The 20,234-nt window shown below is 40.0% G+C and overlaps 1 protein-coding gene across 2 annotated transcripts in view; it reads right to left on the bottom strand.

The window, feature by feature from the left end:
* The window catches only part of rufy1 (RUN and FYVE domain containing 1), a 22,657-nt gene extending 2,423 nt beyond the window's left edge, over nt 1-20,234 (bottom strand). The window contains exons 1-14 of one of the 2 annotated variants that reach the window (XM_057850079.1): nt 19,888-20,234; nt 18,518-18,697; nt 18,315-18,432; nt 15,552-15,653; nt 15,354-15,477; nt 15,220-15,281; nt 15,020-15,155; nt 11,368-11,469; nt 11,151-11,267; nt 8,743-8,910; nt 8,577-8,674; nt 8,324-8,443; nt 8,128-8,257; nt 2,427-2,521 (exon numbers count right to left, since the gene is read on the bottom strand). In XM_057850079.1, coding sequence (XP_057706062.1) covers nt 2,427-2,521; nt 8,128-8,257; nt 8,324-8,443; nt 8,577-8,674; nt 8,743-8,910; nt 11,151-11,267; nt 11,368-11,469; nt 15,020-15,155; nt 15,220-15,281; nt 15,354-15,477; nt 15,552-15,653; nt 18,315-18,432; nt 18,518-18,697; nt 19,888-20,209 — 1,874 coding nt within the window. In that variant the 5' untranslated portion in view covers nt 20,210-20,234. Of the gene's footprint in view, nt 1-2,397; nt 2,522-8,127; nt 8,258-8,323; nt 8,444-8,576; nt 8,675-8,742; nt 8,911-11,150; nt 11,268-11,367; nt 11,470-15,019; nt 15,156-15,219; nt 15,282-15,353; nt 15,478-15,551; nt 15,654-18,314; nt 18,433-18,517; nt 18,698-19,887 lie in introns of both variants that reach the window. The other variant, XM_057850081.1, reaches the window with a different exon arrangement.

The raw sequence follows: 20,234 nt of genomic DNA, 5'->3' as shown, positions 1-20,234 counted from the left end.
TTATCCATTGAGACCGTTCAAGTATTACGCATGCGCACTAATTCGCAGTCCGACACCCGCTAAGCAAGAAGACCCGCATGCGCAGAACCATCAAAACAAATGACAGACGTCATCCGTCATTCCAGGGATATCATATTTTGCTTTTCAAAAGGTGGACACAAATAACAGACATAAATAATCCCCGTTTAGGCAAATATTCAAAGTTTATATGGATCGATAGCATGCACGCACTGTCCGTGCACGTCACACACACATACGGGTAGTTTGTCTCGACTCTCGGCCGTGGAGGCAATGTTGAAATATTGCTCACTTGGAACAGAGAGAAAACTGAGCATTCTCAGGCTTATCCTCAACCCATTTTTATTTTTTATGACTGTTGTCAAGCTCAGCTCTTCCTCAAAAGCCGTGTTCACTGCAAGCTAGGCGCTAATAACGCACAGGTGCATCGCTACGGTAACGACTCTCTCGCTATTTGATGACGTAATTGCTGCATTAAATCCGATTTGCGGGACTGGACAGTACAGACCGCCGCGACAGTCTGGGAAAATGTGGCCCAGATCGGATTTAGACCACATACGAAAGTGACCCAGATCGGATTTGAAATGGTCCCGTTCTATGCGACTTGTCATGTTCAGACCGTCAAGTTAATGCCTCACTCGAGTCGGAAAAACACGAAAAAATCGGATTCGTGCATTAAAGTGCTTGTGACACGAAAAAGCATGTTTATTTCATAATACACGCGGTATTTTATGCTCCTGAATGATATGGACCGCTTGGATGTGTGTGGAAGCGATCGCTATATTTATTTAGTTTTTTGAATCCCGCGCCAGGAAAATGAGTGACTTCCGGCTTCGGTCTTGCATTGAGGAGGAGGGCGCTGTGACGTGTACGGTAGAAGACGTCCTCTTCACGCTACAGTGTACTGATGTGTATGAGGACGAAGGATTCAGCTGATTTTGCGGATTAATACTTTTATTTTTTGCATCACGCCAGCCAAACGGCTGCAGAAAAATCATTCTGTATGCGGGAGAGGCGTATGTGCCTTTTTGGAGTTTCAAAAGGTTCCCATTCACCGTGGATATTTACTGTGGGACCATTGGACTTACAAGGAAGTGAGTAAACATCTTGTTTTGTATTATGTCAAATACGAATACAGTGATTACAAAGTAAACACTATAAAATTCCTTTAAATAAAGGACTACTTACGTTTGATCATTGATAGGCATGTAAAAAGCTCTCCTCATGCTCGTTAGCAGTTAGCTGTTAGCACGTTAGCTACACAACAATTCCAGCCACCCTCCTCCAGGGAACGAACTGTAAATTGCTCTCCGCCGGGCGGTTTGCCGATCCGCAAAGAAACTCGACAACCGGGTCGTCATGTCAAATAATCCAGGCTAGTTATGTGTGATTTTCCACTTCGAAGACTTTGAAACATCCCTCGGTTCGGGTTAGCATGTCGGCTAGCTGTCACTCCTTCTGGTCTGTTTACATTCTCCGAAGCCGGGGAAGGGAAATGAGATATGTCCGATTTAGGTGTCATAAAATATCGTTTGGCAGGTGTGACAGTAAAGGTAAAGTCGACTGTTTTGACCATTATGGAGTAATTTTGACATGTCGTCTTGAATAAATGGATTTTTATTATTTTATATTCCATTTAGCACAAGTTATTTGTCATGACCATGCCATTTATTTAGCAATTGGGGAAATTACTTGGGTAAAAACAATATCCTGTAAAAATATTGAAGTAAAGAGACAGAAACAATGACATTTTGCCGCTCTCTTCGTCGCGTTTTCCTCATTGTGAATAGTTCCCCCTCGACGCGCTGACTGGTCCTTCTCAAGCCATTTATATAGCTATTGGGGAAAAATACTTGGATAAAAAGAATATCCTGTAAAAATATTGACGTAAAGAGACAGAAACAATGACATTTTGCCGCTCTCTTCGTCGCGTTTTCCTCATTTTGAATAGTTCCCCCTCGACGGGCTGACTGGTCCTTCTCAAGCCATTTATATAGCTATTGGGGAAAATACTTGGATAAAAAGAATATCCTGTAAAAATATTGGGAGTAGAGAGACAAACAATGACATTTTGCAGCTCTCTTCGTCTCGTTTTCCTCGTTCTGAACAATTCCCCCTCAATGGGCTGAATAGTAAAACCGATGAGCCTAGTCTACCGCTGACGTCATCCACCTGTTGGGGACGCTAAAGCCCTATAATTGTAGGCGTGGCTAACCGGCAGATTAAAAGACTAATTTCTCGTCATCTGCGCTTTGCTAAATTGTTGTATATAGTCGAATCGTCTCAAAATATGATTCTAATTCACATAATAATGCCATTTAAGACTTTTTTTCTGGTGTCGTATGCTCTTTAAGACCTGTAGTATGAACGTGGCCTAAGAGAATTGGTCAGGTTGAACGAGCACTGACTGGCTGAGATGCAGCCCCATCTCCTGCAAAGCCTGCTCCTGCTGTTCACATAACTCTTGCAGCTGCTGCTTCTCCTGCTTCAGATCCTGTAGCTCCTGCAAAATCAAAATTGAGAAGGTTCGAAGAGTGAAATGTTTGCATTTGTTGTGAGAAACTTCCACAATCCTAGGCAAAAAATTATGGAATCGCCAGTCTGAGGATGTTCACTACACTTGGTTAATTGTGTCGATAGAGGACAAAGTTATTTCAAATGACTTTATAGCTCCAATTGTCTGCATGTTGGAGCCTTGCCATGGACCATTTTCTTTACATTTAAACTCTTTTTTTGCACAAATGATTCTTTTCCCCCATCCAGTTTTAGTAAGTGTTGCCCGCACGTATTAATAAATGGGCAAAAAAAGGAATTTTAAATAAAATGAGTTGAAGGATCCATTTTGGGGGAAAAGTCATTTGAACAGTAGTAAAAAAAAAAAAAAAAAAAAACTTAAATACAGGTAGTCCCCGGGTTACGAACGAGTTCTGTTCCTACCCTGGCCACATAACCTAATTTCCACGTAAATTGGGATTAACCCTAGATGTACTCCTATAGCCCCTAAATCTCAAAATAACTACCCAAAATCATGTATCATACATCATATTAAAGCAAAAGATAAAATACTGTGAGGTACGTTGTGTTAAATTGTGTTATATTCAATGACTATTCAGGCTTTACTTGCAAATGAGTCCCCTTGCTGAGAGAAAAGGGCGCTGTGGAAAGAGTAAGGAGGCGCGAGAGGGACGATATCATGGCCTCTCAGTTTGCCAGCGTCGCCTCTCTCAACGCGAGCCTGCTGTCCGTACTCAAAAAGCCGGATCGGGACTGGTAAGAGGAGCTGGCGCTGGGGGAGAAACAGCAGAAGCAGCATACGAACAAGGAAAGGCAGATTTCCCGGCTGAAAGGAACTGCAGGACGGTGGCGACGCTGCTGGGGGAGGAAGATATCCTGACATGAAGAACAGCAACGGGAACTCGGTACTGTTTATGCGACTTCCAGCCCCTCCCAGTTGAAATGGATTGGAAGTCTATTGCCATCCGTAATTGTTGTGAATATCAATTCAATGTCTTCTATCACAACACATACTCTGTACCCGGCCTGAGTTAACCTAATGATATCTTTTAAATAGATGTTCACAGTAGTGACAAATTAATTTAACTTAAAGTTTTCCCTTTGCTTGGTCTGAGAAGTAACCATTTGCGATTACCCCAACTTATTTTTTCCATATTTCTTTTTAAAGCAATACTAGGTAGCTTTTCAACTTTTATGAAATATTTTCATAACATTTGTGATAATATGTCAACTGATAACTAGTTGAATGACACCTTTTTATATTCTGAGGAGGTCTGTATCGCTTTCACCGGCACTAATTAACATTGAGGATGGTGGCAGGAACCCTGCCACACAAAAAACTAAAAAGCTGACTGCTTTACGGCATCTGTCACTTCCCTCCTTCATTATAAAGACGAAGTCGATGCGAATGCTTTCGCGCGAATTTTGCAAAGATGGCAGAGCAACAATAAAGACAAGAAGTTTTGTCTGAGGAGAAAAAAAAGGGGAAAAAGCCCGGCTTTCACTAAAACCCATCAGCCCCCCCATCAATCGAACTCGTCATTGCTGACGAGTTCGAGTGGGGTGCAAGGGTTAGGCACACTAAGCCACATGGTTGCTAACCGTCATATGTAGGGATGGGAATTGATAGGATTTTTACGATTACGATTCCATTATCGATATTGCTTAACGATTCGATTCTTTATCGATTCTAATTTGGGAAGAAGAACAAACGTTTTGATTGGCATCGAGTTTGTTTAATCAGAAGTCACAACCTTACAAACTCACAACGAGGTCAAAAGAGGCCCAAAGCCTCAATGTCAACTGTGGCAATAAGTGGCAAATGAATTTTACTGAAACATTTTTCTAATAGAAATAAAAAAATATTGGTATATATTGGCATATAGGTCGTTGTTCTGCCTTTGGCAATATGTGTTAAAGCAGGGGTCCCCAAACCTTTTCCTGTGAGGGCACTTTTCCCTTCTCTGATGAGGGGCCAGGGTCAGTTTGTAACAGATAAAGTGTGACGGTTGCAGGAGTGCCTAAATGTAAAAAAAATATTGTTTTTCAGAAATCCACAATCAAATAACCCTTTCTGGATTCTTCATGGAACAAAAGTAAATAAAAAATATATAATAATAATAAATAATAATAACAACACTATTAATTAAATAGATACCAAATAATCCTCTCTCAGTTCTTCACAGAAAAAGGCCAGGAAATAAATAACACTACTGAGGGAAAAAAAAAAATCTAAATGCTCTCTGGTAGAGATGTCCCGATCGATCGGCATCCCGCATCCGGCATAGTCCGATCACGTCATTTTCAAAGTATCGGAATCGGCAAAAAAAATTATGGGCCATGCCTTTTTTTAATATATACATATTTTTTAATTAAATCGTTTTCTAATTGTATTAAGGTTACAGACATGTTACACTCATCCAGCGTCTTTAGTTTAGGCTTAAGGTAGGGTTATCAAATTTATCCCAATAATGGCGGTGATTATTTTTTTTAAAAATGTAACACGTTAAAATATTTAACGCAATTAATGCATGCGTTGCACGACCCACTCACGCATTGTCGTGTTCAATCTGTAATGGCGCCGTTTTACCTATATAGAGAGATAAAAGGCAGCGTAAAATGAGTGGAGTGAATTTTGGAAGCCTTTGAAGCCTTTTTTTTAATTGGCTAAAGCCTTACAATCCCTCTCCCTTCGATTAGAAATATCATGGGAAGCAATTGATCTTTTTCTTGACACCTTATGTTATTTCCCAACGCAGAGAAGATATATCAATTGGTAGCACTACGCACAGTCATGGTTCCACTTCCCATCATGCATTTGGGCATGACTACAGTATCATTTACTGAAAGCTCAACAAATACACTAGATGGCAATATTTAGTCACAAATTCACAAAGTCACAAGTCTTTCTATCCGTGGATTCCTCTCACAGAAAGAATGTTAATAATGTAAATGCCATCTTGAGGATTTATTGTCATAATAAACAAACACAGTACTTATGTACTGTATGTTGAATGTATATATTCGTCCGAGTTTTATTCATTTTTTTCTTAATGCATTGCCAAAATGTATATGATCGGGAAAAATTATCGGGAATGATTGGAATTGAATCGGGAGCAAAAAAAAGCAATCGGATCGGGAAATATCGGGATCGGCAGATACTCAAACTAAAACGATCGGGATCGGATCGGAAGCAAAAAAACATGATCGGAACAACCCTACCCTCTGGTATTGTTCAGGGGGCTGGACCAAATGTGGAGGCGGGGGCCATAGTTTGGGGACCCCTGAGTTAAAAAGTGTATTATTTACCATTATATTGAAATGCATGCCTTTTAGTTTTTATGGTACTTTCATGCTCAAGTGGGAGCGCCGTTGCGCTTCCTCACGCGAAGAAGAACGCTCTCATAAGAAGAAGAGTGCGCTTACACGCGAAGAAGTGCCAAATCCAAGCGAGTTAGTGAGAGAGGGAAACACTGCCACGAGCCTACGTTCCTTGTTAATGTTTGTAAAATATCTACAGAGGCAGAGCCTGTATGTATCATCTTTTGTGTAGTTGTGTGTTTCCACTCGCGATCGGACACTTAAATCCAGTTGTGTAATGGTATGAACGATGTGCTAATGCTAGCGAACGCATGCTGACCGTTTGTTATTACTGTATCAGCGGCTAATCATCATTGATTTACGTTGAAGCAAACCGGTTTGTTACTAGGGACGAAATTGATTTATTTCATTTCTATTTTTACTTTCACTCTTCAAGTGATGGTTGAATAAAGTCAGCAAATTATACCAACGCATTCTGCATCCTGATTTGGGAGTTTACCTAGCTGTATAGCCAGGACTGAGCCTTAGCGTCTTGGTGAGGATAGTAGAGTTGTATTCCCTCCCGATGCAGTTATCACCACCTTGCAATGACTGCAAGTCGCTTTGTTGTAATTTTTCCTCGTGAAGTAAAGACACACTTTCGAGCGTTTGAACCTACGTGCTGTCATTGTTATGTTTACGGCTGCAATGCTCGTGCTAAACCATCGTAACCTTTCATTTTCACCCTCTTTCCTGGTGAAGTGTAGCCAAACTTTGGAGTGAGTGGTTCTTGGCGCCATGCTAGTTTGATGCGTCTGGACAACAAAACGCAATATGAGTCTTTAGGAATCGTTAAAGGGATCGTTAAGGCTTTTTCATTGTGATGTCGAGGCCTCGAAACACTAGGAACCTGTTCGGAATTGGAATCGGATTTCGATTCCCATCCCTAGTCATATGCTATAGTTTAGCCACAACTGGATTCATTACCTTATTACAGTAATTTTCGCACTATAAGGCGCACCTGACTATAAGCCGCCCCCCACCAAATTTGGCACAAAAACGGGATTTGTACATACACAAGCCACACTGGACTATTAGCCGCAGCTTTCCTCACTGTATTATTGGATATTTACACCAAAAGATATTAACCAGTAGCACTTTCTTTGACAGCGGCATCATACGGCTGTCAGAAAACCAAATGAACCACCATGAAGCTTTGAACCTCTTGGCTGCAAAGCTTCATTGCTTCAAGAAACTTCATTTGGCCATCACTGCTCCCTTGGGGGAGACAGTCGAAGTCTGATGCCACCTGCTGTCAACACTGTTGTTGTCCAACATGCCTCCTAGCATGCATTGCAGCGCTACAGATGTAAATAACAATCAAAATTCGTGTTCCAGATGTTTCATTAATTGCTAGTTATGGTATTTGGTAACACTTTATTTGACAGTGACGCCATTAGACCATCATAATTATGACATGACACTGTCATGAGCATTAATGAACGCTTATAACAGATGCCATTTAGCAAATTATCTCACTTTTGAATGGATGTAAAAGATCCAAGCTGGACATGAATGGAGTTAGTGACTTAATTTGCCGAATGACACTTGATCACATCTGTCATGAGCATTCAGTAATGTCCATGATTGTGTCATGTCATAATTATACGATCTTATGACCGTCTTATGACGCCGCTGTCAAATAAAGTGTTACCTATTAACCGAAATAAATCAACAAATAAGCCGCACTTGACTATAAGCCGTAGGGTTCAAAATAAAGGAAAAAAGTAGCGGCTTATAGTCCGAAAATTACGGTACTATTCATCCTTCAAACATCCGCTGGAAACAGAAATGTTAAAATGTTTAATCCATCTGCAGGCGACCAGGTGATTGATTTTTGATTAATAGATTGACGATTATACGACACTTTGCAGGTGTGCGCTTGTCCTCATGATAAACGCAGTCTTCCTTAAGGTAAAACACTGTCGCTTTTGTCCACTGTCGTCACTAAAATTGAGCAAAACTGAAACATTACCAAGTGTTTCTTAAAGCCAGAAAGCTGCCATTTGGAATAAGTTTTGCGTCTTGTCAATTTTTTGTTGTTGTTGTTGTCCTAGACAAAACACTAAACATCTGAGACTGGTGATTCCATAATTCCTGCCAGGGGTCACATTGTTGCGTCTCACATTGCTATTTTCCTCATGACATTTTGATTCATCTTACAGTGAAATTTAATCGTTGCACATTACGAATCCCAAGAAATGAATTGATAGATAAAATTCCTAAATTACTGACAGCGTGCAGGCCTTGGAGTTGTTGGAGTTGCGTGCGAAGCTCCATGCTATTGTCCTGCTCCCTCTGGAGCGCTTTCTGAAGGCCTTGCCGCTGTTCTCTCTCGACCACAAGTTCCTTCTCAAAGCCCAGCCTGACCACACAGCAGACAATTAGTCCAAGGTAAACAGTAACGAACCAGGCAAGCAGTTGAAAGTACCTTTGTGCATCCAGGTCACTCAGTTGTTTTTCAAGCGTGTTTATTTTTCCCTCCAGCTCAACCCTTAAGTTTTTATCCGACTGGCTGCTCTTCTTACAATCCCGTTCTGAATTGTGAAGTCTAAAAAGCAAATCAGCATTTTCCGGACTAAAAGTCGCACTTTTTTTCATGCTTCATACATTTTTAGAATAGCTTAATACACGAGAGCGACGTATAGTCCGGATAACACAGTCATCACTGTGCAAAAACATACCTCAGCTCTAGATCCGTCATTGCTTTCACCATGTCGTCTATTTTCTGCTCGAGCTGTTCAACCTCTGCCTGTTTTTTGGCCGCCTCTCGTTCAGAGTCCTGCAAAGCCCCAAAACCTGTCAAAATGTGTGATGCGTCTCAGTTGAAATGGAACTACTACCACGTACCTGTGCTTTGTGAAACATTTGAAGGTTCAGAGCTTTGACTTGGTCCAACTGGAGTCGCAAAGCAGCCAGTGAGTCCTGTTTCTCATGTGAGTCCTTCTCCAGCAGGTTCATGGCCATCTCCATTTCCTGTTTCAGCACTATCTGGAGCTCCAGCTCTCGCGCCAACTCCTGATTTTTGCAACAGGTGAGGTTTCAGACAACGCCAGGGCAATCATAGGCTGCCACTGACGGTGTTAGACGTCTGATCCATTCATTCACTCGCTCTCCCAGTCAAAATTGATTTGATGTTTAGAACTGTGAGTGGAACTGAAACATGAGCCTTTACAGCTAATCTTTCCGGCTTAAAGGAATTGGACATCTATCCTTGACAATGGCAGGCAATGAGTTACAGTCATGTGAAAAATTAGGACACCCCATTAAATATTCAGTTCTTTATCAAGAAATGTTCACATATCAATGTCTGATCTTGTTTTTCTTATTTATGGAAAAGAAAGTAATTTAATTGTTAACACTGTTTTACTCATTAAACCAAATATATCAACAAAAATGCATATTCTAACAGAGGAAAAAGTTAGGACACCCTACCACCTAATAGCTAGTGTTGCTCTCTTTGGCTGAAATAACTTCTGTGAGACGCTTTTTGTAGCCATCTACCAGTCTTTGACATCGGTCTGAAGAAAGTTTGCCCCACTCCTCAAGTGTAGACGTAGCCTATCATTTCATATATTGGACATTATTATCACATAGTATGCCATGTATCAGCCCACAGTGAGTCTACTTAATTAGTTGCGCACTCCCCACAGTACACGTTTTTGTTGACGAATATTTTCCTGGGCAGAATTTTGTTCCATGTAATCATATTTTGTACTTTGGATGATTCAAAGGAGCTATTGAGAAGTATCTTGGAATTGGAGGTGGAGTGCCGTCCTCTTCACAAGATGATGATTTCCTCAAATGTACAATTCAAGGTAATGCTTGGCAATGTCGTGTACATAGTTATGAGATCAAGAATTAGGAAATATGGGCCCCTTGGCATTATTTTGCTTAGGGCCCCCAAATGGCCCTGTCCTCAACGCAGAATACTTTGAGCTGTAAGATGTTTGAGGTTTTTTTTTGCATGTACAGCCCGTTTCAAGTCACCCCATAACACCTCAATGGGATCAAGATCTGGGCTTTGACCCGGCCATTCCAGGATTCTCCATTTCTTCCTTTTCAGCCAGTCCTTGGTGGATTTACTGGTATGTTTGTGAATTGATGATCTCACATGTTATAGATGTACGATAGAATTCATGGTGGATTCTATGATGGTGCGCTAGCCAGGTCCTGCTTCCGCAAAGCATCCCCAAACCATGATACTTCCACCTCCATGCTTCACACTTGGCATGAGGTTCTTTTCCTGGAACGCTGTATTGTGTTTATGCCAAACATTTCCTCTGTTTTGGTGTCCAAATAATTCAATTTTTCTTCTTCTTGGAGAGGAAAGGTTTCCTCCTTGCACTCCTCCCATGAAGGTTCAACTTGTGAAGTCTCTTTCTGATTGTCGACGCATGCAAATTAACATCAACAGTAAAAAGAGCCTGCTGTAGGTCCCATGATAACATTTTCGGGTTTTTTGGAGACTTCTTTTAGCATCTTGCGGTCTCCACTCGGGTGAACTTGCTTGGACGACCAAACCTGGGCGTGTTGGCAGTTGTTTTGAATGTCCCCCACTTGTAGACCATTTTCCGGACAGTGGAATGGCTGATTCTATATTCTTTTGAGATATTTTGAAATCTCTTACCAGACTCATAAGCATCTACAATCTTCTTTCTGATGGCCTCAGACAGCTCCTTTGAGCTAACGATGGTGTTTTCTCTTACTTCAACAGTCAGGGGCACACCAAACTAAATGTAAGGTTTAAATAGGGCAAGCCTCCTTCAAAACACTGGGTTATGATGTTCTAATCCTGTGCACCTGATGTGATGGACCTGTGTGTGATTTTAGCCATTTTAAGTAGGACTGAATGTGGGGGTGTCCTAATTTATTCCTCAACAGAAATGGCATTTATTTAAAATTACATTCTACAGAAAGTTATAAAAAATCATTTTTTCAGTTTTGTTTAGTTATATTACTTGAATCTCTCAAGATTGTTAAAATTGATATCAAATATCCATATGACCAAATATGTTAGAAAACACAGGGTTCCATAGGCTGTCCTAATTTTTTCACATGACTGAATATGCTGTGAAAAATTACCTTTACTTATTTGGATCTGTAATTGGTGTATATTCCTGTTTTTATTCATTTAGTTTTTATTAACATTATATTAATTTATACATTGTCAACATTTGAATAGCTGTCCACTGCCTCTGAAAGGGTTAAACGTCTATGCACTTGTAGTTCCGAGCTACTGACTATCAATACCTGACCTGGTGAATGCGTTTTTCTTCCTTGTATTGCTTCCACACAACATTATACATGTCATCCAAGCCTTGTCGGGTTTGTTTGTACGTCTCCAACTCCGCCTGGCTGTCCTGAAGCGCAGCCTGGGGAAGCAAAATGGCACACAGTTTTGCTTGTTTTTTTGTGTCCCATTTGGAAACATGTCATTGAAGGAGAAGCCAAATAAAGCCTTCACATTCGGACCTCTTTCTTTTTCTGACTGGAAAGCAAAATCTGCGCGTTGTCCTCTCTCAGCTGTTCCTGTTCATCTCGCAGAGAGTTGATTCTGTCCGTTGCCGCTGCGAGCTAAACGAGAAATAGATGGTCAGAAATAATTGTCTGGATTGTTTTCTGTCCTGTGGGACATTCCAGAATTGGAGGGCATTTTACATCACACTTTCAAATTGTAAATAACCCACAAATACTAAAGCACGCAGAGCACTTGTCCTGACACAAAATCTAACGCAATTTTTGGACTGTAAGGCAAACCTGACTACAGACCCTACTCACCAACATCACAGAATGACGTGTCGCTGTATCCGGCCGCCATATTGTCCGTCTCTGTTTAGCCCTATTCTCAATGGTTTCAATTAGTCGTTCAGTTTATAGAGCAATTCATGGAAGCCCCGGTGCTTTAAGATGCTGTAAACTAATTGGATGTGTTGCATAAAAGGCGTTATGTGGAAAAGCTTCAATCTATCCATTCGCCAGATCCATATTTGATGCCTAAATCGATATTTTTCAACCCACTGTCTTCGCCCTCTCTGCCTGACATCTGCTACCCTGATATCTACAACTATCTTATCCACACAATATCAGCCTATTCTCACGAAAGCTTGAAAAACTTTAAGAGCAGCACTCTAAGCAACATTACCCCGTGCGACCCTTTACTTCCAATTTTCTAAAATGGCGACAATCAATTAAAAAAAAAAAAAGTTGACTGTGATGGCCGACGCTTCAAGGATAGCTGGATATTGGACTATTTCTTCAATAAAACACGCAACAACGGTGTCTGCCTCATTTGCAAAGAGACAGTCGCTGTTTTCAAAGAGTTCGATGTGACGCGATAATATTACCGAACAAGACACGCTGACATGTACGACAACATTACAGGGAAGATACGCAGCGAGAAATTATAGCAACTTGAAGCTAGTTTCATTTCACAGCAGCAGTATTTCGCAAGAGGCCGAGAGAACGCCACAAAGACGAGATTGTTGAAATTATGAATAAAAAAAAAAAAATAAAGCAAATGTGACACACAGAAGGGCTTGCTAAAATTTGTTTAAATATATTGTTCTATGTAAATCAGCCAAGGTAGCCCCCCGCATTTTTACCACACCAAATCTGGCCCCCTTTGCAAAAGGTTTGGACACACCTGTTTAACTGATGATCCGCAGACGAGGCCAGCTTCTTTCACTTGGTACCAGCTAAATATTATTCAAAATGTAATGATGGTGGAAGAAATAAGCATCTTGAATTTGAAACTGTATGTTGTCAGCGATTAGCCTTGCAATGATCTTAATTGTGGTTGTCAGCCCAAAACCCTCTATATGTATATTAAATGCATCTTACCAGATATAAAATGACTACTACATAATCTGTGGTAATCGTTTGGAGCCCAGTTTTCTCGTCGAATTGCAGCAGTCCATCTCGCTCTCCTCTCCGGGTCTCTCGGAATACGGTAGAACTTCAAGTCTCTCCGTCTATCTTCTTTGTTATTGCAACCAACCGCCACACACGCCTTCACCATTTTGATTATTAATGTTAACGAGCAGAAAAACACGCCATAATAGGAGGAATTTACGTAGCGGTAATGCGTCAAAACGACAAGTAGACGGACAATATGGCGCGGAGGCGTGGTTGTGACGTCATGTGAGTAGGGTCTATAAGATGCTACACACCAAATTTGACAGGAAAACGGCATTTGTTCATAGATAAGCTGCACCAGACTATAAATCGCAGCTGTCCTCACTGTAATTTGGGATATTTACACCAAAACATATTAAGCAGGAACAACCGTAATTTTCGAACTATAAGGCACACCTGACTATAAGCCGCCACCCACCAAATTTGAAACAAAAAACGACATTTGATCATAGATAAGCCGCAGCTCTCCTCACTGTACTATGGGATATTTACACCAAAAGATATTACCTGGTAACACTTAATTTGACAGCAGCATCATGCGATTGCCATGAGAGCAAATGAACCACCATGATTGCACCATCATTGCTTCAAGAAATTTCATTTGGCCATCACTGCTCCCTCAGGGGAGACAGTCAACCTCTGCTGCCACATGCTGTCAACACTTTTGTTGTCCAACATGCCTCTTAGCATGGATTGCAGCGCTGCAGACGTAAATTACAATCAAAATACATGTTCTGTGCTAATTATTTCTTCAGTTACTGTTCCAGTTGTTTCATTAATTCCTAGTTATGGTATTTGGGAACACTATTTCAAAGTGGCGCCATACGACTTTCATTAGACAATCATAATTATGACATGTGACTGTCAAAAGCATTAATGAATGCTTATAACAGATGTCATTTAGTGTTATCCAGAAAATCATCTCATTTTTGAATTAATGTAAAAGATCCCAGCTGGACATAAATGGAGTTCTTGACATAATTTGCCGGATGACAATGGTATCTCTAATAAGCATTCCGTAATGCCCATAATAGTGTCATGTCATAATTATGACGGTCTTATGACGCCACTGTCAAATAAAGTGTTACCTATTAAGCCAAATAAATCCACAAATAAGCCGCACTGGACTATAAACCGCAGGATTCAAAATGAAGGAAAAAAAGTAGCGGCTTATAGCCCGAAAATTACAGAATTTTATTTGGTAGCGGCATCATAAGACTGTCTTAAGACCAAATGAACCACCATGAAGCTTTGAACCAATTGGCTGCAAAGCTTCATTTGGCCATCACTGCTCCCTTGGGGGAGACCGTCAACCTCTTCTGCCACCTGCTGTCAACACTGTTGGCATCCAACATACCTCCTAGCATGCATTGCAGTGCTACAGATGTAAATAACAATCAAAATTCATGTTCTGTGCTAATTAATTCAGTTACGGTATTTGGTAACACTTAATTTTGACAGTGGACCATAAGACCAACATAAGACCATCATACTTATGACATGACTGCCATGAGCATTAATGAATGCTTATGACAGATGTCATCTTGTGCCATCCGGCAAATTATCTCACTTTTTAATGGATGTAAAAGATCTGAGCTGGACATAAATGGAGTTAATGACACAATTTGCCGGATAACACTTAATAACATGTGTCATAAGCATACATTAATGCCCTTGATAGTGTCGTGTCATAATTATGACAGTTTTATGGCATTCTTATGACGCCACTGTCAAAGTGTTATCTAATAACCCAAATAAATCAACAAATAAACCACAGTGGACAATAAACAACAGGATTCAAAATGAGGGGGAAAATTTGCGGCATATCGTCTGAAATTAACGGTAATAGAGAAAAAAAAAATCACCTCTTCTGTTTCATATTAGAAACATATCATGCAAGTTTGAGAATCCATTTATTGATTCTTGAGTGACCTTTGACCTTATGACCCCCACATTTAATCACCTCGCCCATTTGCAAACACATCTTGCAAGTTTGATAATAATCCCATTATTCGTTCTTGAGTTATCTTAAAGACAAACATACAGAGAGACAGAACTGAATTCATATCTTCGCTTCTATAAGCTTCCGTTGGTTTTACCTCGTGGCGCAGCTAAAAATACCAAATAAGTCTGCCCAATTGCCAATGCTATTTTTGTCTTCACAACTTATGAAAATAATATCACAGTGACAACAAAATCAACTTCTGACCTCTTCTACAAGTTTGCTGTTGGTTTTCTCCAAGCAGTCCATCTTCGCCTGAAGGTCGGTAACGGTTCCACTCAGATGACGATTCAACTCCTCAATGTAATGCTTCTGATCCAAGATGGCGGTCATCTTGGCATCACTGAAAAAAACACTGGCACTGTTTAATTCTGTGATTTTTAATAGATCTGTGAGCCAGTACTCACTCTTTCGGGTTTCCAGAGCTGGTAGGGTCTTTCAGATAAAGGGAGAAGTCAATTACTCCCACCTAAATAACACAAAAAGTAACACTGTTTGACTTGATTAAAAAAATATTAACGGACAAGGTCTTGTTCTTCACCTGAGAGTCCAGATCTTCACCTTTAATACACAGGTTTGCATCAATAATATTAAGGCCGACCAGCAGCCCTCCCATTACTGCACCTTCCTCCTCCATCATTAGCGCTCCAGCATCATAGAACTCACTGTGACACAATCGTGAATGATTTTAATAATAAAAAAGCAAACAATGGAGACATTTTAGACATGATTTTCTAACCTCAGGAGATCTTTGCGTTCCAGCAAGACTTTCATGTAGTCAGCCATTGTTTTTTGCATGAGTGCTAAATGCAGCCATGCCCTTCCTCTCCCCAAACCAGTCCTAAAAATAAATTTCAGACTAATGTAATCATTTCATCCAGTGTTGTCTTTGTCAACAATGACGAAAACAAAATATATAGTCGACGAACAAGTTTTTCATGACGATGACGAGCTAAAAACATGGCTCGGGAAACTACAACATAAGAGGACGAATGCCAGTTTTCGTCTAACGAGACGACAACGTGACAAAAATGCGACATAGTTTCTGTCACATGTTCACAATGCTTGCCATTTTCATATTGTAAGTGAGCTTGCATCGTAGCAGTGTTTGGGTCGTGTCACTCATGTGAAATGTGCTGGGCCTCTCCCTCACTTTCCTCACCGGAGTTTAGGATGTGTTTCAAGCTAGGCTGTGCTCAATCTTGCTTGTGGAAACATAGTAAGATTTGTTTTCTTATCTTGGCAAGACAGAATATGCAATGTTGCTTTGGCCTTTAAAGGTCTCTGCTGAGTGACCATCACACACTAAATGTAACTCGTAGCATTAGCATCTAGTGTGGCAAGCATCCTGTTAAATGCTCGGACATCTTTTCTTTTTATACATACACTGTAGAAGCCACAAACTGTATCACAAAAGTGAGTACACCCCTCGCATTTCTGCAGATATTTAAGTATATGTTCTCATGGGACAACACTGATAAAAATGACACTCTGACACAATGAAAAGTAGTCTGTGAGCAGCTTATATAATAGTTAATTTATTTTCCCCTCAAAATAACTCAAAATATAGCCATTAATATCTAAACCCCTGGCAACAAAAGTGAGTACACCCCTTAGTAAATACGTACATCTCTAAATGTCCAAATTGAGTACTGCTTGTCATTTTCCCTCCCAAATGTCATGTGACTCGTTACAGAAGTGCTCTCAGCATTGCTGCAGAGATTGAAGAGGTGGGGGGGGTCTGTTAGTGCTCAGACCATACGCCGCACTCTACATCAAATTGGTGTGCATGGCTGTCACCTCAGGAGGAAGTCTCTTCTGAAGACGGTACACAAGAAAGCCCACCCGTCTCATCAGACCATAGGACATGGTTCCAGTAATCCATGTGCTTTGTTGACATGTCTTCAGCAAACTGTTTGCGCCATTTAATCGCTTTCACAACCCTATTAGCGAGTCGTCTTATTTTGCTTAAGTGGAAACATGCACTTCCGCCATCATTCAATAGTTGGCTCAAAGAGGTTCTGACTCAATTAAAGTTAGAAAAGATAGACTCTCACTTTCTGGTAGAGAAAATATCTTTCACGAAACCTGGCATCCCTTTAGAGACTACCTGGACGGATTAATAATCTCTGCAGAATAGCAACCTGATGCCCTGCCCTAACCCCTCCCCTCTTAATTTCATTTTGGGTATTTTTTTTTTACATTTTTTTTTTCCATAGCATTCAAGCCTACCTACTGCGCTAGGGTACGCTTGAACTGTCCTTTTTGTTTCCTTGAATTGTATTTATTTATTTATTTATTTAAATTTTCATTACTATTATTATCTTGTTTTTGTGTGTGGGTATGCGGGTGCGTATAAGTGGTTTGTGTAAAATAGATGAGGACTTGATCAAGATAAAGCCAAACATAACTCTTGTTTTTTTTCCCTTGGTATCATGGCAAAGACAAAGTGTTGTTACCAACTCATCCTTTTTCTTTCTTTTTCCTATCTACATCAAATGTGCCATGCAAAAGACTAATTGATTTGGAACTATTAAATCATGTCAGTGTATTCAAATGCTCAAATAAAAGATGTATACGAAAAAAAAACCTTTTGAATTTTACAGACCAAGACATTTTGAGTAACTGCCGACAAAACCAAGACAAAATTTGCAAGAGATTTTGTCGATTAAAACTAGACAGAGACATGTACATTTTGAAATGACTAAAATATGATTAAGCCTAATAAGTATTCTCTTCCAAAAGACCCACCACCACTTCCTGTAGGATTAAACTTTTTAAAAAATAAAGTGTTTCCATAAAACTCTTGCAATATATCTTAATACGACTTTTTGAGAATCTTGTTGAAAAGGCTCAGATGGAGCAGTACTTCAGATATGTTTGTAGCAACTCGAGTGAATACCCTTCACTCTGTTTTAAGGATACTCACGTTTAATTTTATTAGTCGGATGAATGGTTTTAAAAATGTGATTGTGTTGGGCCTGACTAACATTTTGCACAGTTTTATACGCTATTTGTCACAGTTTTGGAAGCACTGGTACATGTTGCTATTAAAAGTCGGTCGCTAGGAGACCCAGTGTTGTTTATTGTAGTCCACTTGTTACTGTTTTATTACTTTCCTTTTAATCTCTTGCTTGTGTTGTGTTGTTTGATTTGGACATTGAGTATGTTAATAAATCTATCTAATTTCGAAGCATCTGAAAAAAACCATCTCATGAAAGCGTTTTTTTTTTTTTAAATATGATCTAGCCAATGAGTAAATTGAGTGCCCTATAAAGGGTAAGGTGGGCAATTTAATAGTTCTTGGGTACTGCTGTTTAACAGTGTGACTGCTGACTGGCGTAAGTGGCACAGTTAAAAACAATGAGAGAGAGTCATTGAGGTCACGCAGACTTTGACAGGAGTGTTTTTGAACCAGTTGGTAATTTACAGAATGCTCCAAAAAAGTAAAAATTAAAATTAAAAATATTATTATTATTATCATTATTTTTCCAACGCATACTTGATTCCAGGCAGGTCTCTGGCACTTGTCACTATGTTGGCAGATTCTGGACACAAGCTCTCAGTCAGCTCCAGAGGGCCCCAAATGGATTTGTTCTGACCAATGAAGGACTTCTTGGCTGAAATAGTTGAATAAAAAACATGTGACTATGAACTGACACTTTAACAAATAGAATGTATTTGCAGTTATCCTTGAAAAGTCACCTTTTAGCCCATGTTTGAGGCAGTGCTCCAGGACTAAGAAGAACTGCTGCAAGGGCGGGAAGTCAGCGTCTAGAGTCCTCCCCAAACTCACTGAAGACTTGATTAAAACTTTGATGCTTAGCTTCAGCATGCTGAGAAGATTGGACCTTTCTATTGCCATGGGGTCTTTGGGGAGCAACACTGAATTTTCACAGAAAGCACAGGCATTAAAACACATCAGTCACGTAACTATTCGAACACATATCATTTACTAATGACACTTTAAATGAAAATCTGTTTGAAATAGTGCTGCAATGATTAATCGATTAACTCGAGCAATTCGATAAGAAAAAAGTTTCAACTCAAATTTTGCTGCTTTGAGTATTCGTTCAATTAGAGTGGCATGATAATGGTTTGTTTTGAAAGTGTTTGCATTTAGTTTTATTGATTTGGTTGAATAAAACGCCCTCTAGTGGCAACAGTGAATACAACGTAACTCATTTAACATGGCTGAATCCAGCTGCTCCCTGTTAAGACCAACATAAGCTAATGTTTTTTTATGCATTCGTAATTTATAGGTATATTTAGCTGTTTTTTTTTTGTAGGAACATGTGTTTGAACAATTTGTTAAGAGTATTGTTAAAAAAAAAAGTTAGTACTTATAGCATTTATATAGCCAATTGTTCTTTTGTTGTACCTAGATCTTCATTTAATTTTTAATACCTTTTGAGGCTAAGCTCAGGTATTTTAACTTATTTTTAAATGAAAGTGCAACGCTGCGGAATTTGAGAAACACTCGGAAATGTTATTTTGTGTTTGCATTTAATGCGCTTTTAAAAGTGAAATCTTAGCAAGCTTGTTTTACATATCTTAAATTTATTATTAAATTAAATTTAAACTTAAATTTATTCTGCAACCCAATAAATGTTACTAATCCGATTACTCGATTATCCGAACTAACTAGATGATAGATTAATCGACTACTATAATAATCGACAGCTGCAGCCCTAGTCTGAACATTTGTCCAATATCTTCGATAATCATCTTCAGACCCATGTACTAGTAGATTTAATGCACAGGTAGAAAAACTGTCTGTAGTGCATATTGCAAAAAGTGCATAGTTTTGCTTGATTAGTAACTACACTTGTGGACAGAAATTAAAACATTAAAAACGTCACTAGTGGAGAGGAAAAAGACTATATGGACTTCGATGCAGATCAAGGATATTGGATGAACACTTTGGTTGAACGTCAGCCAAAGTAATATAAGTCAGAGGAAGTCCACATGATCCCAGAGCCATAAAATCTCGATTTTCGCTCGTTTAAGTCATGTGTCTTGAAAGCTGACAGCCAAGTTAAAGTCCAAGATGAAGTGTTTTCTTTCGCGCCTACCTGGAAGCTTCTTTCCCATGCGGTTTAACTCGGGTTCGGGCTCCTTTTCCGACGTCAGGCTCTCAGCGGAGCCATGCACGGAGTTCCTCCGTGCAGAAGCGTAGTTCACCCCGCTGCTGAGTGTCTCCGTGGCCTTACGAGCCAGCGACATGAGGGAACCCGACCAGCTGCTCTCCGACGATGACCTCTCGGTCCGGCCAAGAATATTGTTGTTGCAGGCATTGTTGTCAGGCTCCTCGTTTAAAAGTTTGGAGACCTCTTGCTCTTGTTTTGTTTCGCCTTCACCTACAGCTGTGTTTACTTCCCCTAAGTCGTCGGCCATGTTTGCCCCCCACCCCTTTCGGAAC

The sequence above is a fragment of the Corythoichthys intestinalis genome, chromosome 11 (assembly GCF_030265065.1).
Source record: "Corythoichthys intestinalis isolate RoL2023-P3 chromosome 11, ASM3026506v1, whole genome shotgun sequence".
Classification (NCBI taxonomy): Eukaryota; Metazoa; Chordata; class Actinopteri; order Syngnathiformes; family Syngnathidae; genus Corythoichthys; species Corythoichthys intestinalis.
The sequence above is the reverse complement of the archived record's forward strand: the minus strand, read 5'-3'. Positions and strand labels throughout refer to the sequence as shown.